This window comes from Natator depressus, chromosome 1 (genome assembly GCF_965152275.1).
Source record: "Natator depressus isolate rNatDep1 chromosome 1, rNatDep2.hap1, whole genome shotgun sequence".
NCBI classification, from domain to species: domain Eukaryota; kingdom Metazoa; phylum Chordata; order Testudines; family Cheloniidae; genus Natator; species Natator depressus.
In genome coordinates, this window is record NC_134234.1 from 222594549 (window position 1) to 222617544 (window position 22996).

Here is a 22996-nt window from a genome sequence, read left to right on the forward strand (position 1 = left end):
GTTAGACAGTAGATAGCTTTATGAAAATGTTTACCTCTTCTTGTGGTAAGTGAAATAGCCTGTAGAGGAGTTCTGCTCTGTTGAGATTATATAGGCAAATGAAACGTGTAGTATTTGATGCACAGACTGGGTGTATAATAACAGAGTTCATATTGAAGTTATTACCAATAACTGAATGAAAGCTTCTCCTAGACCGGGGGTTCCCAAACTTGGTTTGTGGCTTGTTCAGGTTAAGCCCTTGGTGGGCCGCAAGACACTTTGTCTACCTGAGTGTCTGCAGGTAGCTACCAGTGGCCGCAGTTCACCGTTCCTGGTCAGTGGGAGCTGTGGGAAGCGGCGCAGGCTGGGCCACCACTTCCCGCAGCTCCCATTGGCTGGGAACAGCGAACCGCGGCCATTACCTGCGGACACTCAGGTAAACAGTGTCTTGCGGCCTGCCAGGGACTTACCCTGAACAAGCCACAAACCAAGTTTGGGAACCCCTGTCCCAGACTGTTTTTATGGCTGTCAGTCCTCTATACAGCCATTATTTGGAACTTGGCATGACGAATCTTTTATGAAGTTCTCCGTTGTGAAGGATGGGCCCACCTGGTAGATCTTATTCATAGATATAGAATGCAGTAGGAGTGTTCTCTAGATTCACCCACTTTCCTATTCGTTCCTTCTCTGAAAGCCCCACATTCCACTGACATGTCACTCTGATCATAGAGCACTGGTGATTTCTGAAGCTCAAGGGTGGCCAGATGTGATTGCTTGAGAGTTCTGGCCCTTGCCTATCCAGGAACAAAAGATTTTTACAAAGCCTGTTCTCAGGCAGCCCAGAACAGCAGGCTTTTACCCATCTTTGTCAGGCAAGGCTCACTTCGAGGCACTTTGCCTGAGCCAGCCAGACTTATTTTAAGTCAAATTCCAAAGCTTCTCAAGGATTAAAATCGAGCATGTCCAAGTGCAGCTTGAGGGACAGATGACGCCTACAGAGTCCTCAAATGTGGCCATTCCCTCCATAACTGCCGCATGAGAAGAATGCTGATCAACTGCAGGTTTTTATTGCTGGTGAACTCCAACACTACACAACTTGTATCCTCCTTGCCAGAAGAGTATAAACACAAGCAAATACTAGCATCATCAGCATTCATTACAAAAAACATGCATCAATAAATTAGGTGTAGCCCCAGACTTTCTAGAAAGTCAGCAATGATGCCTCTATCATCATGTAGTTTGCATGCTCTGTGTTAGATATAGACAGTGTTAGCTCTTTTTTTGCAGGAGGGTGTCTAGTCACAAGGATCTGAAGCTCCTGAATCAGAGCATGCCTGCGTGGGGCAATTTTCTAATCTGCTTTTCTTAAGCAACCTTAACTAGAGGCAGTGCTACCAGTTCTACCTATAATGTAGAAATGTGGAAGCCCTTTCAGCTGGTGATCAGAGAGGATAATTATGCACAGTTAGCACTAGTGTAACTCTGAATTTCTCTCTAGCTTAGCAGATCAAAACATCAATTTCAAGTCAATTACCTCTTCTTCTGCTCTGCTTCGACGCCTCTCCACACCATCATCGGTTACAAAACCCCCCAAATTCATAATGACGACAAAATGGATTTGGTATTGGAAAAATGATCTCGGCCAGTGGATTGAATATGGGAAACAGGTGAGCACCTTGTAATGTCCCTCTTAGCCACCTCTGGAAGCATGTCACAAATAGTCTCCTCTGCTATTTAGTAACCTGTAGATATTGTTTGGTTTTTTTTTGATTTTATAAAACAATGGGCCCCTTCCCATGGCGTAGTTAGCAATTAATAAAACCAGATGATTGACACTGTGTGGGTATTTATTTCTGGCAAAGCAAGCACTATAAGCTTTTATAAGCCCCCTCAAAAAGGCATCTGATTAAAATCTTGTACCAATTTCTCTACCCCTTCCCAAAATATCATGAGAGAAGCTGAGACTTTCATCATATCCAAGAGGCAGAGATCTAAGTATTAGCAGGCTTAGTGATGGGGAATCATAAACAGGATATATGCGACATTCATGAAGAATGCCCTTCCAGTAGCAGGCTTTTCCCCCCCTTTTTTTATTATACTGAAGAAAACTATGTAAAGAGAACATTATTAAGGTTGCAAAGTCAAGCACTCCAAAACTGAGAGAGGCCAGAATGAAAGTTGCCTGTGCAATCGTAATTTGGCTCTCTTGTATGTGCGCACTGATACAGTCTTTAACAATATGATCATGTACTATTTTTTCCCATAGGACTTCAGCCTCAGAGAGCGCTCAGGATGGATGGTGGTCAATGAAGGGGTAGTTGTTCAGTATTTATTTATTTATATTCTCTTCATTCAGTCCGTGGGACCGGGCTTTATTTACTTTACGTGGTCCAAACCCAGCACTTAATAAAGAATTCTAAATTTTCTGTGGCAATCATGACTATAGTTTGTGAATGCTTCACAGCATTAATGAATTAATTCTTGCTTCACAAGACCCCTGTGAGATGAAGGGATGTTATCCCCATTTTACAGGTGGGCAGCTGAGGGACAGAGAGTTTAAAACTAAAATTGTCAAGTGTCCACTGATCTTTATACTGGCATTTCCTAATTTATTTTCACATGACTTTGTAACTTTAACATTCTCTTTAAGTAATTTTCTGTATGTAATTTTCTTTTAAAAAAAGTGTGTGTGTGTGTGTGTGTGTATGTATGTATATGTATGTATATATATATATATATATATATATATATATATATATATATATATATATATATATATATATAAAATAAATAAATAAAAGCAAATTGACAAAAGAAGACATTCACCAAATGAAACCATATTGAGCCTGTCACAGGGTCTATACACCTCATGCTGGTTCATTAGCTAAAGGATTAAAAAAGCAACTGCCTGCCTGCTTAGCCAGAGCTTAATGGCAGTCCCACAGCAGCTGGATAAAAGGGCTGCAAGGTAAGTGGGTAGGGCAGCTGCAAGAGAGATGATCCCTCCAGCAGACTGGTGAGAAGCTGCCAGACAAACCAGTGCTCCAAAGAGGGATAAACAGGGCAGGAGGCTGGCAAGATTACAAAGGTAGGAAGCGGCTGAGAGAACAGCATGGGGCTGAGAAGGATTGATTCTCGCTGTTCCAAACAAGGGCCCTGAGCTGGAACCCAGTGGATTAGGCGGGTCTAGGTTCCGCTACCTACTTCAGCCAGGGATTTTTAGAGAAGAAGTTCCCAATCCCAGGAGACCTAGGGCTGATTAGCCCCATTGGAGCCATGGAACTTCTGCAGTCCCATTATCCTAATGGGGGCAAAGACTATTGAGGACCTGGCCAGGAGGGATTGGGTCTTAATAAGGACTTGACAAATGCAGAGTTGGGTTTGGCAGCATAACGGGGAGGGAGTCAAGTGGGTATAGTTCCCAGTCCTGCCACAAGGGGATGCTGACACACACACCCATATTACAGATTAGCCTGTGGGTCATCAACAGGGTTGGAACAGCACACACCTCTACTGCTTGAGCTAATGGAGCAATTGGCAGCAGTAGTAGGCTGTTATCCTTATAAATGGACCATCCTATAGAAGGCAATGAAAGATCTACTTTGCCAACAGATTACACGTGCATTTTCTAGACAGCAGAGGAACATTGTGAGTCAGGAGTCCTGAGTTCTGTTCCAGGTTCTGGACAGAAGTGTATCCTAGTGGTTTTAGACTCTCTTGCCTTGTCACTCTCAGCCCGTCCCCTAGTATATTTCCCACACCTGTCCCCACCCCCTCTGCTCCTCTTCACCATAGCCTGTCCCTGCTTCCCTTTTGCATGTGATTCAGGCTGCTTCCTCTTCCTCCATGCTACCTGGGTACCAGCAGTGGAACCTTGAGTGCACAGGAGAAAGTCTCTCCGGTCTCTGTTCAAGTGCCTGGCACCAAAGTTGACCCTGACATCTAGGAGGAAGGTTTGCAGGAAAAGCCCTCTGAGCCCCTGTAGTCCTCAATTGGAGCATGCTCTGTTCAGACAGAATGTCTGAAGAAATTAGATGCCAAACTTGTTACAAACTTCTGTGGCTCACGTGAGCTTGTAAAAATGGCAGTATTCGGAAGCTGATAAACTTGGCCAAATTCAGGTGGATTGTCACAAGGACAACAAAAGACAAGTCTCTGACCCAGGGCAGTCCCCCACCCTGCCAAATTTCAAGTCTCTGCTCCCAAAGAATGAGGGCTGTAGAGCTTCTCAACAAAATGATTTTAAGAATTTTTTAATAATGGCAAAGTGTCTCCCCCCCCCCCCAACCCCCCCAATCTAATTTTCCAGAATGGCTGAGCTGTTTTCGCTAAAACTTGAATAGTTCAGCCTCCGTTAGACTCCTAGCATGGGAAAGTTCAGCTCGAACAGTTAAAGTTTAGTAAAGTTATAAGCAACTGAAATAAAAGGGTCTATAATGGAGGCTTGTTCAGGCAACCTAAACTATGGTGTCCCAGCCAACTCCATCCATAATAAAGAGATCTCTGCACGAGCAGCTGTAGCCTGGCACAGGAATAGAAATGTTCTCATAGCTTGTTCCCAACCAGTAGCAGCTTGAATTCCACCGGGTAACTTGTAAGGGCCCAGTATCATTTCCAGAGCATGTTTCCGATTGAAGTCAATGGGAGCTGCAGGTTAGAGAACAGGTGGGGCTTTTGGAACCTCTGATGGCATGGAAGGGATGCTAGTGATCAGCAGTGAAATGGTTCAGTTTTACATCGAGCTTGGCATCATTACATTTCAAAGATAATGCCCCATGAAGATGAATGCGGCATTTCTCATGTCCAGAACTATTCCGGGTGGGTTTCTTCGTTGTATAGATTTTTGGAGGGCCACGGGAGGGTGATGACATCCTTTCCTTATGCAGCACTTTTGAGATCTATGGATGGTAAGCACTGTAAGTGCTAAGTATTACTATCACTTATTTATTTTTCCTCAGTCTCATTCTCCCACAAACAACTCTGTAACTTCCTCTATGCCCGGAGCAAACTTCCTGACCCCGTGTGCCTCCTTCAAAGTTGCTTCCTCAGTTAGTTGTCCAAAGTTGACCTCCACTCCTCCCACTATATTTTTCCACTCTCAATCCTATTATACCTGATATAGATGTGGCTAGGGAGCTGTCACTTTATTTACCTGTGTAGGCCCAGGCCCACTAATGACATATAAGCAAAGCAGTTTTTTTACTAGCAGAGGTCAGAATTCATGGCTCATGTTTATCAGTGAATGAAAAAGGCAGTTGTACAATCTTTTGTCCTTCCAGATGGGTTTAACCATTACTTTTTCCCTACGTTTCCATTCTATAGGATGGACTGCAGGGAGCCTCTGCGCTAACTTCTGATGATTTGGAGAATTTATTTCTGGCGAATCCAAATGACACCCTACAATTTCAGGCTGGTTCCCAACAATATGAGATCAATTTTAAAGGTACTGTACCCCTTTAATTCCAATTGAACACAATGCATTATAGTTTATAGTTTGGTAGCCTTGATATGCCACGTTGCAGTGCTTTTCTGGGAGAAGTGTACAGAGGGAGAATGCTGCATATAGGGCTGGCTGGATAGTTATACGGAGAAGGGGAAATAGTCCACATATGCAGGGTGGAATGTAGTAAGAGGAGAGAAATCTGCAATCTGTAAAGTGGAGAAGGTGTAAATAAGTGTTATACCAATAAAATAAAAACCAGCAGGATCTTCTTAAAGGGGAAAAAGGCAAAATGCCACATTTATTGTGAATACAAAAAGAATTATAGTAAGCAGTTAGTTATAGCTATAACATTCCATTCAATTTCATATTTATTCTCACTCACACAGGTTCTGCAAGGTTGTTATCATAGTTACCAGCCTTAGAGTTGCTCGTGCCAAGCCACTGGCCAGGTGGCCTGGACACGAGGAGGGAGCGGGGCCTTGTCTGATGCTCCTGGAAGTTGGTTTGCAGAATCAGACCCCAAAGTTCTCAGTTTCTAGAGGTTCATTTCTATAGGAATTTATTCCCATGCCAGTCTATGGGAATTGATTCATCATGCTGTTGCTGAATCAATCAGCAGATGGCACATTCCTGACGGCTCCGTGCTGCCAGATGTTATCTTGATTTTCGGTTCTCCCATCCTTGAGCCTGTTGGGTGGATTCCAGTCTGCCCTCCGGGCGTCCTCTGGTTGTTTCCACTTGACACCTTCTTAGGCTGATCGACACAGGATTTTTAGGCTGGCACCTCCCTGATCATTCATTATCCACACCAAGCATACATCCTCTATCTCTATTTTAATCACAGTTAACAAAGCAAGATAAATAGAACAAAAGGGCGGGGAGTCTCTGTGTGAGTAGTTGTTACAAAGTAGTGCTTTGAGAACAGACTATCTGTCTTAAGATGTACTAACACAATTAGCAGCTTGCAAGTTTCACACAGAGGGAGAGAAACCGTAAAAACAAGAGACCTCTTAATTAGTAATACCCTAGAATTTAAACTTTGGGGAGTCAAACTCATTTGTGATTTTAATACAGAACTTCTTTAATATGATCCAACATAAGTATGTGGACAAATGAATGACGGAACAAAACAAGGCAGAAATTGGACAAAGAGGGCGGGGTAAGGTGCATGAGGTAAGGGGAGGGGGGGAAGAGGTTTTAAAGAGCACTTTTCCTTTTAGAGTAAACTTGTGGAAGGCCTCATCTAACCAAAAACGAAATGGTACTTGACCAGCCACTGGTTGGTTTTTTTGCTATGATTATTACTTATGATTTTGTTTAAGATGGCTGTTTCCCTGAGAGCATCATGTGCAGATTTTTCTTCTGCCAGATCCTGCAGCCTTAATTCTGAGCTTCTGACAAGTCTATGATGGGAATACTTCTAATATCACAGCTTTCAGAGTAGCAGCCGTGTTAGTCTGTATCTGCAAAAAGAAAAGGAGTACTTGTGGCACCTTAGAGACTAACAAATTTATTTGAGCATAAGCTTTCGTGAGCTACAGCTCACTTCATCGGATGCATGTAGTGGAAAATACAGTGGGGAGATTTTATATACACAGAGAACATGAAAAAATGGGGGTTATCATACACACTAACTAACAAGAGTGATCAGGTAAGGTGAGCTATTACCAGCGGTCGGGGAGGGGGGGGAGACCTTTTGTAATGATGATCAAGGTGGGCCATTTCCAGCAGTTGACAAGAAGGTGTGAGGTATCACAGCTGTAACCCATCACACATCTGTAGCTCTTTCTGGGGATCTCCATGGTCTACAAAGTTATTTATGAATTCTCACAACTTTCCTTTGGCCTATTATTATAATACCCATTTTGCAGAAGGGTTACTGAGGCTCACAGGGGGCACAAAGTCTGTCAAGCTCCTTCAGCGCTCCACTCCAGAATTGTCAACTTCACTGCAGCCTTAAATGGGAGCAGAAGGCAGGAGATGAGGGAGTGAGCTCTTATTTAAATACATAGTAAAGCCATGAATTGTCTGGTAGATTTGAACGTTTTCCATGCTATGAAGAAAGAGTGTAAGTGAGATGGAGGGAGCAAGTGAGTTCCGGAAAGCTAGGAAAGCTCAAGTAAGAGAGTCATAGGAAATAGACAGAGAAGATTGAGACAAAGTAGTGGGGCTGTAGAGATAGCTGTTGCTAAACAGACACAAAGTTCAGCTGGCCACATTCCATCAACAAATGAATGTTTATTTCCTCGTGTGTGTGTGTGTAAAAACATATAAAATTTTGTCTTTCAAGAAATGGTCCAGAAAAATGTCCGCTATCAAACTCAAAGAGAAGTCCGCAGGCGACCAAAGTTTGTGTCCTCAGAAGATGTGAAAAAGATGAAGAAAGGGTACTCAACAATGCGTTCATTTTTGTTTGTTTTTTTTTCTCCACTGTAAAATGAAATGCCCCTGTATGGAATGGTGGCTGCATATGGGGAAGTATCTTGATTCTCATCGACAATTCTTCCATAGCAGTTGGTTGTACTGCCATGCAACTGTTCTTGCTTTTGGTGGAATCATATAACACACTGCTGGTTTGCAGATAGTTGCAGCAGTGCCGCAATCAGTGTGCAACGCTGCAGTTCTCTGCTGCATGAGCAGGAATCTGCCTGTTCCTGTGATACATAGGGTAAGAGGGGATGGGGGTGTTGACGAGGAGGAACTTGTCTTTTACAAAAGCATGGTAAGGGGCCAAGGCCTCGTCTACACTACACGCTAGATCGACTTACATCACTAGTATACACCAGGCCTAAGAAATGCTGCCCACCAGAAACAGGGGACTAATTCCTGTTGGGAACCCCCTCGTTACATGATGATACTTAATTGGCAATCTGCGGTATGTAACCAGATTAAATCTGTGTTGTAAGAATTGACAAGGGAAGTGACCAAAAAAGACTGATTCCAAGGGGACCCTGTCCGTTTGGGAAAAGGTTCAGGACAGGAGTGGAAGTACCATAGACTCATTCCTGGTTTTCTTTTTGTTTGCAAACAGCCAAAGAGTGACTGATACTCCAGATCAAAACTATCCTAGAAACTGGGACAAATCAGCGCTGCCTGACGTGGGGTACAAGGTACTTGTGTGTTCTCCTTCTTTTTGGTCCAGTGAGATTGGGTTGTTCCTATACAGGTTCTTTTGATGGAAAGCCCAAAGTGACATGATAAAATGTCCAGGTCTAGTGAAACATTTGCCATTTGGGAATATAGTTACAAAGGGACAGATTCTAAAAGGTATTTAGGTTGCAGATTGGTGTCCAGGCACCTCTGAAAACCCCACTAGACACTGTACTAAAAATCTGGCCCAAAGTGTCCTGAGACTAAGATGTGTGCCAGGTGACCTTGAAAACCCACCAACAGTATGTTTACATGGCAGTTAGACCCCTACGGCTGGTCCGTGCCATCTGACTTGGGCTCATGGGGCTCAGGCTCAGGGACTGTTTAATTGCAGTGTAAATGTTTGGGCTTGGGCTGGAGCCCAGGTTCTAGGACCCTGTGTGGTGGGAGGGTCCCAGAGCCGGAACATTGGCATTGCAGTTAAACATGGGTTTTTAATTGTAGTGTAGATGTATCCTGAAGTTCATGTCTATTCAATAGGAACTGGACTGAGATTACCAACTCTTGCCACATAGGCCACCAAAGAACCATCATAGATGATGATCATGATATGGTCATTACTAGGTCAAGTTTGGACTAGTGACTTAAAAGTGAAAAAATCTCCATATACCATTAACCACATCCGACACCACCAAATGTTCCTTTTTAAGATCTGAGCATAGGCCAAGGTCTCCTGTGAATGGGAGAGATTAATGGTTGTTGCTAATTATAAATGGTAATTGAAAATAGCTCTCATAGAGTGAAACTTTTGGCTCGCCTCGTGAGCTTGTAAAATCTTTGCCCCTCTGTTTTCATATCTAATCCAACACATACAGTGTTAAATACAGACACAAAGAAATGAAGCTAACCAGTAAGAGAAGAGCTGTTGGACGTCTAGGAAACCTGTTGTTATTGGTGGTTAGTGAGGTAAGAGATTAAAAGAATCCAGCTTTCGTTTCAGTCAAGTACCTCGTCTCAGTTGACACTTTAAGATTTAACATCTTCCATCTTAAAGTGTAGACCAGGTAGAAGCATAATTGATCTGAGATTGATCATTACCTCTCTGACCATAAGGTTTTTCTTTCACAGTAGTAATCCTCCTCCTTTCACTGTTTCATGGCTGGCTGGGATTCTACATGCCTCTGTGGTGGCCTTGACAACATCTGACACCTCAGCCTTGATGAATTTCCTACACTTCAGACATTGGCCTTGCAAACTGTTCTGGAAAATCTTGCTACACTGGAAAGGATCACTTATGAGAGACTCTTCACCCCCCCCCCCCCCAAAAAAAGTATTCCCTGTTTAGTGTAAAGTCTTCTATTTTCTTCCTCCTTCCCTACACATAATATTGGAGATTGCACTATTTATTCTGTAAAGCATTTTGAGACATGAAAGATCCTATGCAAAGTAGAAGTTTATATGTCTATAATCTATATCGTTAGATATTGATAGCTTGTTAGGATTAGTAAATCAGGTGTTGTGAATCCCCCTCCTTTTTTTTTTTTTAAACTTTGTGTAATGGTGACAAAATGGAATTGGTAGCTGAAGAGAGAGGGAGAAATGGCAAAAAATGAGTTGTGATGTTGTCGTAAAATGTATGAATATAATATTTGTGTTGGAGAATGAGCAGGCTGACCCAGAGGTGGATTGAGTAGAGGGGCTTCTTTATTGTGGTACTTGTTCCCCTCAACCCAATTGTTGAGGAAGCCCTGAATTAGTTACAGCACTTTCTTTTTTTTTAAGTTAGTATGTAAATATTTACATTTACTACAATACCTCCAAAACCCTTACTGAGTAATATTAATGCCCATACAATGAATATTAATAGCTATATACTGAATATAATTATCCCCGCCCCTGTACTGTTTACAACATTAGCATATTTTACAAATAATTATACCTTGAAGATACATTTCTTTGCAGTAATTGCAGCCATAGATTCCCTTGATTAGCAATTTGCAGGGAAGGGAGGAAGGGGCCATGACCCTGAGCTCATTTATGTAGCTGGGAAAGGAAGGGAAGGGGAGAGAACGCTGCTTTACACAAAGAGTATCCTTTAGATCCCCATATTCCTTACGCAGCTGCAACGCCTATTAATCCTTAACCAGGAGACGGGAAGGGAGAGGGGTAGCACTCTATATATCAAGCACAGAAGCGGTGCTGACCCGTGCTTATACTCCCTAATACCATGTCTGAATACTAGCGGTTTCCCAGGTCTCTGTTTAACCCTTGCATATCCCAACACTTTGTAGTCTATATTCTAGCATGCTATCCTTTTAACATATGGAAATATATGTTAGGGTCAGAGCGTTTAGTGACGCTTCCCAGGGTTGTGAGGCACCTTAATACCACCTGCCCTTGGCATAAGGCAGCCTTGTCCATGCCTGCTGTGAATCAGCTCCTTGAATCCACCAGCTTCTGGCAACATGAGGCCTTCCAAGTCTCCTCCCTCCCCAGCCCCCGCCCCCCCCCCCCCCCCACACACAGGTTAGCGATAAGCCCACACCAACCTCTCGAGTTCAAGCACCCCTCTGTTGAGTGCCCAGGCCCTGATCCACTCAACACTCGCAGAACTATCAGATTCTAAAGGAACAAGACACACATCTGACAAGCTTTAACTCAGGATCATCACTCTGCTTATCACACAGCAGTCAGATATTTAAAGTGAAAACAAGAATAAGTTTATTATCAAATAACAGATTCAAATGATAGTAAGAAAAATAATGGAAACAAATGGTTACATATAAAACAAAATAACATGCTTGCTAAAGCCTAAACTTTTTCCCTGTTTCCTATAGCATAGCTTACCCCAAATCCTTTGTAGCATTTTCAACCAGGACGGTTCAGATCTTCCTTTCATAAGATCAAGCCCACTGGCAGCTTGTCTTTCCAGATTGAAGGATGCCAGGTATACATCTGTACCCGCAGTGATATTCCCAAAAGTTCACTGTCTTTTACTTTTAAACAGGATAATCCCTGCTGTCTTTGCTTTTTTCCTGCAGCACTTGCAATCGGTTCGTTAGCATTTGGCTCCATATGCAAATAGACTTCCATTGTAAGATACACAATACACAGTGGTCAACCAGGGAGATAAATGTCTCCCACTTCCTGTCTCCATTGCACGCTACCTCGGCCTTTAACTGCAAAGCCTGAAGAAGATAACATAACATGACACCTTTTGGTGAACCTAGGGGATCTCTGTAACCTGATGTACTGCTGTGACCTCTGCCAGTTGGCATCAAGAGGTCTTTGGTCTCTCTCCTCTCCATTCTGTGTCTCTGTTAGGTCTGTGGACTCTTCTCATGCCAGAGAGAAGTCACTGAGCTGAGATGAAAGCGTTTCTGGGAGTCAAAGATCTAGTTTTGCCACTGATCTTGTGACTTTGGACAAGTTGCTTAACCTCTGTGCCTCAGTTACTCCCATCTCTAATATGGGGATAGTAATGCTTACAAGTGCAAAGCTACTGTGATACCACAGAACATATCAGCCTATAATTTTAGATGTGGTGGTATTCTGCCAGCCTGAGATTTGGTTTTATTTTTGTTTGAACCACTCCAGTGAAATGGGAATGATTCTATAAAATCCAGGAGAAATGAGAGCCAGTGTGTCTGCTGCTTGGCAATCAATGTATTTGTTTTTTCTGGATATGGGCGAGTTAGGATTTGCCACTCAGATATTTTCTGTAAGATCATAACTGCCAGAGAGCAGGGTGAGTGCTGTCAGGAAAGTGGTATGTGTGTGGGTGAGAGAAGGAAGGAGGCAGGGGAAGCAGGTACACAGCTTGCAGGCAGTGCCAGGAGCTCCTCGACCAAGCTGTGCCAGTGTTGTTCAGGGCCAGTTGGGCTCAGACCACCCCTCCCCACCTCCAGCCACGTGTGCCCAGGAAGTGGGGAACTTGTAGCAGCTTCAGCAGCTCCGTTGCTCAGGTCCAGGCTGTGCAGACCCCACTCCATGTGCTTTAGCTGTTTCTCTCCCAGGTATCCCTGGTCTCTGCTGTTACCCAGACCCAGCTGAGAGTTCCATTCTCTTACTTCTAAGGCAGAGAGCACTGGGCAAGTGAACCACCCAAAGCAGCAAGTGGTGCATGGATTGGGGAGATGCCAAGGAAGCTTGGGATGGTAGCATGATGGCGGGGGAAAGAGGCTTTCTGGGTGATATTGAGGCTAAGGAAGGGGTGGGAATTCCTTCATGGAATGAGCAGTATGGAAAATGCTGTTAGTCTGGATGACCACAAAAATGCTTTTATTCTCCTACATGAACAAAATGAATAATTGCGGTTGCCTGGTGCCAGAATAGTGACACAATTCACATTGCTGCACAGTCCAGCAGTTCTCTTGTCACAAAATAAGGATCTACTGTGATGTGAAATACACTGGGCTCAGCCGAGGGGAAGTTCTAATTCGTTAAGTGTGTTTTGCATGTTCTTGATTTTTATTGTGAAGCGGCTTCGTAAAGTGTTTGTTTTGTTTTTTTGCATAAAAGAAACGCGAGTTGCAATTTTCACACTGGTAGGCTTTTTAATAAATCTAAAGAAATAATTCTTGCCACTGCAGCTTGGATCATTCTAAAATCCCATTAACGGATTTAAAAGATTTGTCCATTCAGAGGTTGTCTAATATATAAATATCTAGTAAACAAAAGTAAACTGGGTACAGGTCTGATTGTGCCACATCTAAATCCTACTTAACTTACAAAATTACTGATGTGCTTGAATTTTCATTTCTGATTATGACCGAGCTGACAAAGCTGTTGCTTTCACCATGCCTTCCAGAGCAGCCACTGCTCCCTGTTTTAAGATGCACCGTTGAGACGTTGGAATTGGGGCCTTTCACTTCAAGTTTTGATTTCATATTTGCCCTAGGCAGCAGTGACTGAAAAATTGTTACCAACTGAAGTCTGTCTGGTAGCCCTGTGTTACAGGAGTTGGTAGTCTCAGCCTAGTTTATAGTTGACAGGTCACCATCTCAACAGACGAAGTATGAAACCTATACAACCACTTGAATTCATCTCTCCTCCGCCTGAGAGGTCCTTCCCAAAGAGAGAGGTACACTGCACAGAACAGAATGTGGGAGCTCACTTAGCAACTATCTGGGCTGTTAGTGAATAGGATTTCAAGCCCTACATACACTCAAAAGATCCACCTTTGGTCTCACTGGCTCTGCCTATGAAAGTGTGGTCACCCCTTACACCCAGTTGAAACTTTCAGTAATCTCTGGCTGTGGTTTGGTATTTTTATAGGCAGTGGAGATCACTAATCCATCCTCTGAATTCACTGAAATTGAGACCCTATTTAAAAGGACAATGAACAATTACGTTATCCAGAGAATAAGGAGGATTCAGAACCCATCCCTTTGGCAAGTCTTTCAGTGGTTTGTATCTATTTTATTACGTTACCCTAGTCATGGCAATAACAAGGGGCGTGAGTCTCATAACTTCCAAGGCTGTCTCCTGGGCATACATGCTGGTGACTGGCATTAACTCTGGAGGTTGCCCGGTGTGCTGCGGTTACGTAAAGGAACTCTCAGAAATACCCCTCAGTCCTTTCTGGGATGATTAGCTATTCATTTTTGATGTGCTACTGCCGCTGAGCTTTAGCGCCCCCTCTTGGAAAAGGTAACATTCCCTCTACGGCAAAGCTGCTGACTCTGCGTGGAGTAGCTACTCCACGCAACTTAACAGATGGGACTAGCACACAGAATTGGGATGCAAGTACGTCTGTGTTTCCTGAATATTGAATTGCCCCGATATTGGTGTCTTCGCTGTTTGCACAAGTTCAAAAGGAGACTGTATCCCTTAATAAGTCTGCTGCAGTGGATCTAGAGTCTCTTTTAATGGGTATTTTACAAATGTGTCGCACTCCTCTCTCGGGGCAAGGTCCCTGAAGGCATATTCGGGGCTTCTGGTGTAAAATAGCCAAACTACATTGAGTACAATGCCCAAGGCTTGGGTTATTTGTTACTGATGTGCTCTAGTTCCTTTTGGGTTTTAAATGTCTGCAGCATAGTTGGCCAATTAAGAACAGCAGCAGAAACATTTAATAAGAGTGCTTTGATGCAGTGGCAATTAGGGGGTGGGGAGAGCATATAAGACCCTACCTAGATAGACAGAACATTTTCCCCCTCAGAAACAGTTTGGGTTTGGCAATGATGGAGCTAATAGTCTAACCAAGCAATAACAATTGCTAAGCAGCAAAAAAGAGTTTGCTAGAAATGGCTTGTTTTAACAGGACAGACCTTGAAAATAACTGACAGCTTTTCCCACAACCTGAGAACTAATCTTAATCCATTTGCCTTGTAGCTTTTTCCACGTTCCCTTTCAGATTTTTATCAAATGTAGGGAGACAAGAACATGCTCTCTCTGTTCCCCTTAACTTTGAGCCCTTTCTGAAGGATACAATGTTGCTGACTTGCACAGTAAAATGATTTCTGAAAATCCAGATGAGGTTTTGACAACATAAATGTTCACACTCTTTAAAAATTACTGTCTCTCTTCCATCTTCCTAGTAATTTTTACTGCTGTTCCCAGACTAGCAGCTCTAATTTGACTGCCAGTGGAATACAGTAGGTGGCTGGAAATCTCATCCATATTGTAGTGTGTGTGTCTTTTAAAAATATTTTTCACATCAGGCAGAAAGAGCAGATGAAGAAGAAAAATGGAGGGAAAGATGTAGATGAGAAGCTCCTGTTCCATGGAACCAACAGTTCCTATTTGGAAGCCATCTGCAATCAAAATTTTGACTGGAGAATCTGTGGGGTCCATGGAACAAACTATGGAAAAGGTGAGGAGGACGTGACTGTGTGTATATGAGATCACAGACTTTCTTTAAAGTACCCAATGATGATGTTACAGTGGTAATTAGTCTTTATAAGTTGCAGTGATTTGTTTTTTCATGCCTGGGGGAAGTGATGGGGGGGAAGCTCCAGTATTCTTTCAGGTTGGAAAGGAATTGGTTTGCGTGGGTGGAGAACTTGATATGAGGTTGAGAGAATTTAATTTGCGGGCTGAAAAAGAATTGTTATATTGGGAGGCAGGGGCATGTTTTGATTCCTAGGAAGTAGAGGGAAACTTGCCAGTCCATTACCTCCTTCACCTCAGCAGGAGGGGAGTTGAAGAAGATGGTAATTCTCTGTCGGATGGAGACGAGGTCTCTTCCCCCTTATGCCCCCATGATGCTGTCTTTTTTCCTTCCGCTCTTAACATTATTTTTCCCCTTGTGCTATACCTGTTGATCTAATGTCTTACCCTGCCTATGCTATTTTTCTTTACTCTCCCTTTCTATCTCACTCCTTCATAACCCAGCCTGCTCTTTCCTTCCTCTTTAAATTAATGGGAGTTTTACGGCAAAATCCTTTAGCTGTCTGGTGTGAAATCTCCACTAAGCATACTGGGGTGCTAATAAGCATAAAGTTCATTTATTGAAATTTGAGTCAAATAAATCTTAATTATTGTGCTATGCTAACTCTTTTGTACCTGATGTATACAGTACAGCAGACACATCCAGTATCCTTACAGTGCCCTTTTTTTGTCATTCCTAGGAAGTTACTTTGCCAGAGATGCTAAGTATGCCCACTCTTATAGTCAATCTGCTGCAAAAAGGAACACCATGTTTGTGGCTCGAGTTCTCGTTGGAGACTTTGTTAAAGGAAACCCAACCTACGTTCGTCCCCCACAAAGAGCTGCTAATATGCTCACCTTTTACGACAGCTGTGTGGACAATGTGCTGGTTCCCTCCATTTTTGTCATCTTTGAGAAGCATCAGATTTATCCAGAGTATATAATAGACTATAGTGAAGAGGAAAAAAAATGTTTTGTATCTTAAATAAGGGAGAGAGCAGTTTGTATCTCTCACTGTAGCATTCAGACCTAATTTTACATGGGTTTTTAAGGGTTTCTTATCCTGGATTAGATTGTCTAATACTCATATTTCATTTTTAATAGAGCACCTTTCCAAATGCTACATCCAAAGAATTTGCTCCTTGAAGGAGGTTGGCAGGAGGAGCATCCTGCACACTAGGCAATTACTCTTTTTCATCAAACTGTTGACTTTCACTTGTTCATAATATGTAAACCTTAGGGTAGCCCCACACAGGAGGGGTCAGAATTGGGGATGTGGGAGTGGAATTTTGTGATTCTTCTTTGTGCAGCAACAGTAAACTTTGGAAATACGGTCTAGAAAGCATTTCTCTTCAGAAATACGTTCAACTGAGAGAAAAACTGTCAACTCTAGTTTAATATAGTTGACAAGTTGATTGTATGCTTACGGCTTTTAGATTTTGTAGTGCTCCAAATGATGAGTCATTCAACTCTGAGGTGGCTCTTTTCCTTGCCTGCCCTATCATTTCCAAGGAACCTGTGAATTAGTTCACTGTGGATTTGACGGGGTGGTGGTCTTGGAGCACCATATGTTGATGTCAATATTTTAGATTAAAATCAGTAACTAGACAAATAAAGTCTTTTTTTTTTTAAACTGGTGTAATGAATAAGGTCTCAAAAGGAGGAATTCCTCCTACTGCACAAGCAATGTCAACCTAGTGGTTAGAGCAGAATATGGTCAGCCATGGGTCTGTTTCCAACTCTATAGCAGACTTGCTGTGCAACTTGATCTGGAGGTAGACTATTACAATTGACAGTCTGGGGAAAGGCATGCCCCAGAATTCGTTGTTTCAGTTGCTAATGATTACATGCATAAATTTAAAGGCTTGGTTGAAATTCACTTGAAAACTTGGCCTTTAGTGTATTACGTTTTCCACATGTGGATAGTTGTCCAACAAATGCTGTAGGACAGAAGTAATGTCTTGGGGTGCTTTGATGTTTTTCTGTCATGCAGGATGGACAGTAATTTTCGTTGTTCCAGGGACATCACGTGACTTGCGTGGGGTGAACATCTTTAAAGATGTTCTTCATCACTCTGGTGCAGTAGAACGTGCTCACTTGTCAAGAACTTGTTAGTTCTTCATTAACTATGTCATCTTCATTTTCTATGGCCAGTTCTACACTAGGAAAATTACCCACTGCTGACAATGATGAGCCAAGCATAGTCATAACAGTGTTCTAACTATTGTTTCTGAAATGGTTCGGGTCTTACCAGATAGTTCTGGTCTACATTTTCATATAAACCATGTTTAGCATTACCCCATGTCAGCAATGGGTAACTTTCCTAATAGTGACCAAGCATGTTTTATTAACAGATCTGCAGCTGAGCTCTCATTCAAGGGGTTTTTTGGGTAATGAAGATCGCATTTCCATTATCCCCTACTAACTTTCTACGAGCGCACCTTTTGGGCTGAAATGCCTCTGCTCAAAGGTGAATCATTTTGGCAAGAGTGAGCAAACTCCCTTGGCTGGTGGGAGGGGAACACTGCTACAGCAAGAACTACTGAAGTTTTTATAATGTGGCATGTTTGAAAACTATTGCGTTTTTCTAGGCTTTGGCGGCGGGGGGGGGAGGAGAAAATCTGGTTTTAAATTTAACCAAGTTGTAACAACATCCTGGGCATAGGAGTTAGACACATTCCAGGCTGGAGATGCTCATGTGAAATGCTGGGAACTGACAAACTCACTGAGGAAGAAGGGTGTGAGACTAGGAAATGTAAATACAGTAAATGTCTCAAGCCTTTATACAATCAAAGAATGTTTGTTTGTTTTCACCTTTTAAAAAAAAAAATCAGAAATATAGAATCTGGTTATCCATGATGGTGGAGGACTTGTTGGAGGCATTCCAAAATATGTTTGAGTGCTTTGACACCTCATCTGAAGGGTGAAGAGGTGGAGGTTGATTCTGAAACACTCGTTTCTCCCAAATGTTCACTAGGCTCTGGAGTTTTATATTTTTAGACTCCTGTTTAATAGAGTATAAAAGTCAGTTCTCTTTGTAATGAACTAATGTCACTAGACTTAAATGTGTAATGTAATATGTTGTAATGTAAGTTTATGCCATAATCAAGCAGACTGGGCAATATAGCCAATTAATACTGCTATTCCAGGCTTTTTACTTTTGTGTTTCTGGACTTCGATTTGACCTTGGCAACTGTAGTGAGACCTCAGGTAATTCTACATACACAGCTAAGTATGAAGGGCTGCATCAAACAGAACAGCTTGTGTACAGAACTTGTGTGTAACTGAGCTTTGCAATCACAACGTCTTTTAATAAACTGAATATCAAATTACGATTGTCCAGTATCTTTTATGTTTAATTATGTGGCAGCGGGGACACTGTCTTCTATGAGCAATTGCTTTAGACAGTCATGGAAGAAGCAAAAGATTGAGAGGAAGAAGCAACTGTGGTACCACTGTTCAGAAGGGGGAAAATGTTCTGGCAATGGCTGGCCAATAAGTAACTATTTTGCTATGGATTTTACACTTACACACTCTCTCTCTCTCTCTCTCTCTCACATTGACTGTCAATGAGTTTTAGCTGCATATGGGCTAGATTCACAAAGGAACTTAAGTGTGGTGATGCTGAGCCTGAGTTTGGTGCTTCAGCTTCCTGCACAATGAATGGATAGGGAGATAGGTGCCTCAGAATGGGATTCACAAAAACTAGCACACTTGGCAGTTCCCTGCCTAAGTTAGCTAGTGGGAGATGCCAAAGTGATGGGTTTGTTCTAAGCCCCACCCCTTCAGAGTTTGGTGCCTAAGAGCAGGCCAACACTTAAACTAGTGCATTCACACCGCTGTAGTACTTCAATGAAGATGCTGTAAACCGTTGGGAGGGAGCTCTCCCGTCGGCATAGTTAATCCACGGGCTCCCTGAAAGATGGATTTTTTTCATACACCTGGGTGATGTAGTTATACGGATATAGATCCGTAGTGTAGACTAGACCTCAGTCTGAGCTGGAGGGAGGTGTCTCCCTCTGCTTGGGAGGTTCAGCTGCAAATCCTTTCTTGGTGTTAGGCCCCTATTCTGTTTTAGCAAGAAATTGGGGGGGGGGGGGGGGGGAGGGGAGACCATAACTTCTCTAACCTCTGGGCAGAGACTAACCTGGATTGCAGGAGACCGCCTGTTTCAAGTCTCACCTGAGGGGGAGAAGGGATTTGAATAGGGATCTCTGACCCTCCCAGGGGAGTGTTCTAACCACTGAACCATGGGATATTCTGCTGCGAGGGGGGACCCCTCTTAGTCTCTCTTGTTGCAGCTATTCCATTGTGGCTAAATGATGAAAGAATCATTGGGCCAGAGAGAGAGAGAGAGAGAGAGAGAGCATGCATGGGAATGACATGATAGCCTGGGGCTTAATGTGATTACTTGGGAGGTAGGAGAACCAGGATCCCTACTCCAGTGACTCCTAATTATTTAGCCACAGTGGAACAACTTCAACAAGAGCAATTTAGGGAACGTCACATCAGAAATATAGCGTAGTGGCTAGGGCACTCACCTGAGACCCCTCTTCAAAGCCTTTCTCCCCTTGGGAAGAGATGGGGGGGGGGGGAGGGAATTGAACCAGGGCTCTCCCACATCCTAGGTAGTACTCTAACCACTAGCTAGGCTAAAAGTTGATTAAGGTCTTCCTCTCTCCTCTCCCCCCACCTTAGAGATTCAATAAAATTTCTCTTTAAATGGGCTTGGCTGTGGGCTGGAATGAGGTTAAGACTAAACAAGGACCAATGTAGGATGCTGGGGGGGATAAAAAAGCAGGCAGCCAAGAATAAATTAACATTGATTCATAATTTAAGGAGGGGTTTGCCACATATTTCAGGTGCTTTCTGCTGCTAAGTCCACATAGTATTGACTGTAGATCAGCAGGGGATTTCAAAATCTAGAGAAATCATCCTGGGGAATTAAAAAAACAAAACCAAAAAATCCTCCACAGCCAACTGGTGTGGGGAAGAGGAAAGAAATCGCATCAACCGCCTGGTACCTCTGGATAACCTGAACACATCAACCGTAAACCAGTATCTTGCTGTATGGGGCCTTGGTCTTACAAAGAATGAGGAAGAAAAATCTGACCTCCCATCTACAGGCAATGTGTTTAACCAAAAGGCTAAGTTAAGTGGGCTTCTTTACAAGAAAAGAATACCATGAGCAACATAGGCTCATACTATCCCATTCCCCCTTGAAAGTCTATAATAAATAGCAAGTGGGAAGGCTGACAAGGACAAATTCTTGAAGGGTTCATCTAGCCACAGAACTCAATAGCTGCTGATTTGTGACATCAGCTTAAATGGGGATAAGATCTGGCAGCTGGAGTCTTGGGGGTGTTCTCACAGCACTCCAGCCACAGGCAAAGAAGAGGAGTGAACAGAATTCTTTGGCCGCATGGAGAGAGCCCTGCATTCCCCTTCTATGGAATTATACTGCCACCTAGCATGCATTAGGCACAGGAGAAACCCCAGCATTGCTTCTGCATGCAACATAAAACCAAATGTTGGTTTGTTAGGGCTACTACTCGGACTTCTGCTTCCAAAATGAGTGGCCGTAGCTAAGCCAGAACATGAAAAAAGAAAGAAAAGAGATCATTACAGCTCAGTAGTTCAATTTGGCAAATGGCATGCTATGAAACCCAGCTGGATTGGCTCTCAGGCTAATTGGCTTGCTTTCAGAGGCTGGGTTGTAGAACAGGCTTATGCCATAGGGCAAGGAATCTGGAATTAACTTTCTTCATTTAACTGAAATATATATATATATAGCCTTTTAGTCCAACTATTCCCAGGCTCAATCCTACAACATTAGCAGCAAATAGAGCCCCTCCCTCCTCCGTTAAAGGAAACATGCAGTGATAGAAAACTGTAATTCCCCTCCCCCCCCCCCCCCAAAAGTTAGGGTGCCACCCATTCAAGTCCTTCAGCACGAAGTCCCGTTTTTTAGGTGCCCCTGCAAGCTATAACAATACTGCTTGGCTGCCACCTGACCCCCTAGGTGTCTCAACTCACCCTAAGGTTTTGCAGTTAAATTGCTTGAGCACCAGTGTTTCTGCCTCTGGGTGTGCATGCTGCTGCCTCACATTAGGCATCTAGACACCTAGCCCCCCCAGAGAGGTGTTCTTCCACCTAAGTCGGGTGGGGGTGGAGCTGATCCCTTAGGCATGCTCAGGAGGAAGCAGGAGGCGGCTGGAACTGGGACAGGGTCACCCACATCTTGGATATGTACCCTGTCCGCTACTCAGGTAAGGTTATAAGCAGTCCCACTCCCCACAGCTGTTTTTATTTCAGCCCTATGCATGCGACTTAGGTGGAGGAGCACCTAATGTCTCCCAGATCAGGGCTCGCTAGCAGCCCTAAGTGCCTCACAGCAGCCCAGACTAGGGAGCTCTACAATGCAAAGGCCCCCCAGAAGCAAGTTTCAGAACCTGGGTCAAGTGACTTGCGAGGTACATGCTGCGGGGGCTAAAACTGGTAGGATAGTGGTTCCTGTTCGGGGTGGGGCCTGGACCCCAGGAGCGCTGCTGTGTTCGCCTCGTAGTGTGAGCCCCGCAATCCCAAGTCAGTTGACTCAGTCGTCTTTTCCTTTTGCAGTGTAGATGTAGCCCTAGCCACCTAAGAGAGCCAGGGTCTGGGACACAACCCTATCCTCAGCATTTCCCATTGGTTCACATAGGCAAGGTGCCACCTATCATGCTGGCTTTGTGGGTCACATTCTCAGGCACCTCGCTCTTCTCTCCCTTCATTGTACAGGGAACCTAGACACCCAGCGCAGGCTGGGTGGATCCCACTGTTGTGCCTGTGACTTTTCTAGGCACTATGATGCTCCGCATCCTAACGCCCTTCATGGCCCCCACCCTTGTTCCCTAGCACTTGACATCCAACACCCACCAAACAGTGAGGCTATGTATACGGTTTCATGGAAACAAGGTGGCAGGGAATGGGTCAAGGCAGAATCTCTACAGTAAAGCTGAGTGGCAGTCCTATTAAGGATAATACGGTTCGCTTTATTCCATGCTGGCCAAAAGTGACTTTCTGTGAATGTGACCTATGGCAGCTCCCACACAGCAGGTACCACCCGTCCAGCGTAGAACTCAGACGCCGCCTCTCGTTGGAACACACAGAAAAGCAAGGATTCAAAATTGCAAGGTACTGTAAGTGGCAGTTTATAGGGCATACTTCAGAAGTGACTGATTGCCCGTGCCTTCAGTGGGGACTACATCTCCTCAGCACCCCCGACATTGCAGGCACTTTTATTTAGGTGCCTCCTTTTAGGTATCCGTTTGTTGGCCTTTATCGTTTAGGCTGAGCTATTTTACAAAGTATTAATGAGTGATTACCTCCTTTGGTCACCAGGTGTCACTTTCCCTCTTCAGCACTACTCATGCTTAGCATTAGCATGGTGGATGCAATGGCACCTCTGTTTTTACAGCTGTATATCTTACAGAAGAAAGATTAAAAATTACTGAAATCTTTCTGTCCTAGATTAGACTCCTAGACTTTAAGGTCAGAAGGGACCATTACGATTGTCTAGTCTGACCTCCTGCACAATGCAGGCCACAGAATCTCACCCACCCACTCCTGTAA

General features: G+C 43.6%; 1 protein-coding gene across 1 annotated transcript in view; it reads left to right on the top strand.

Moving 5' to 3' along the window:
• LOC141975745 (protein mono-ADP-ribosyltransferase PARP12-like) overlaps nt 1-18610 on the top strand; it is a 44627-nt gene extending 26017 nt beyond the window's left edge. The window contains exons 7-13 of the mRNA XM_074936360.1: nt 1478-1646; nt 5302-5422; nt 7713-7809; nt 8454-8532; nt 13790-13920; nt 15178-15329; nt 16087-18610. Of these exons, the coding sequence (XP_074792461.1) occupies nt 1478-1646; nt 5302-5422; nt 7713-7809; nt 8454-8532; nt 13790-13920; nt 15178-15329; nt 16087-16370 (1033 nt within the window). The 3' untranslated portion in view covers nt 16371-18610. The remainder of the gene's footprint in view (nt 1-1477; nt 1647-5301; nt 5423-7712; nt 7810-8453; nt 8533-13789; nt 13921-15177; nt 15330-16086) is intronic.
• The last annotated feature ends 4386 nt before the right edge of the window (nt 18611-22996 follow it).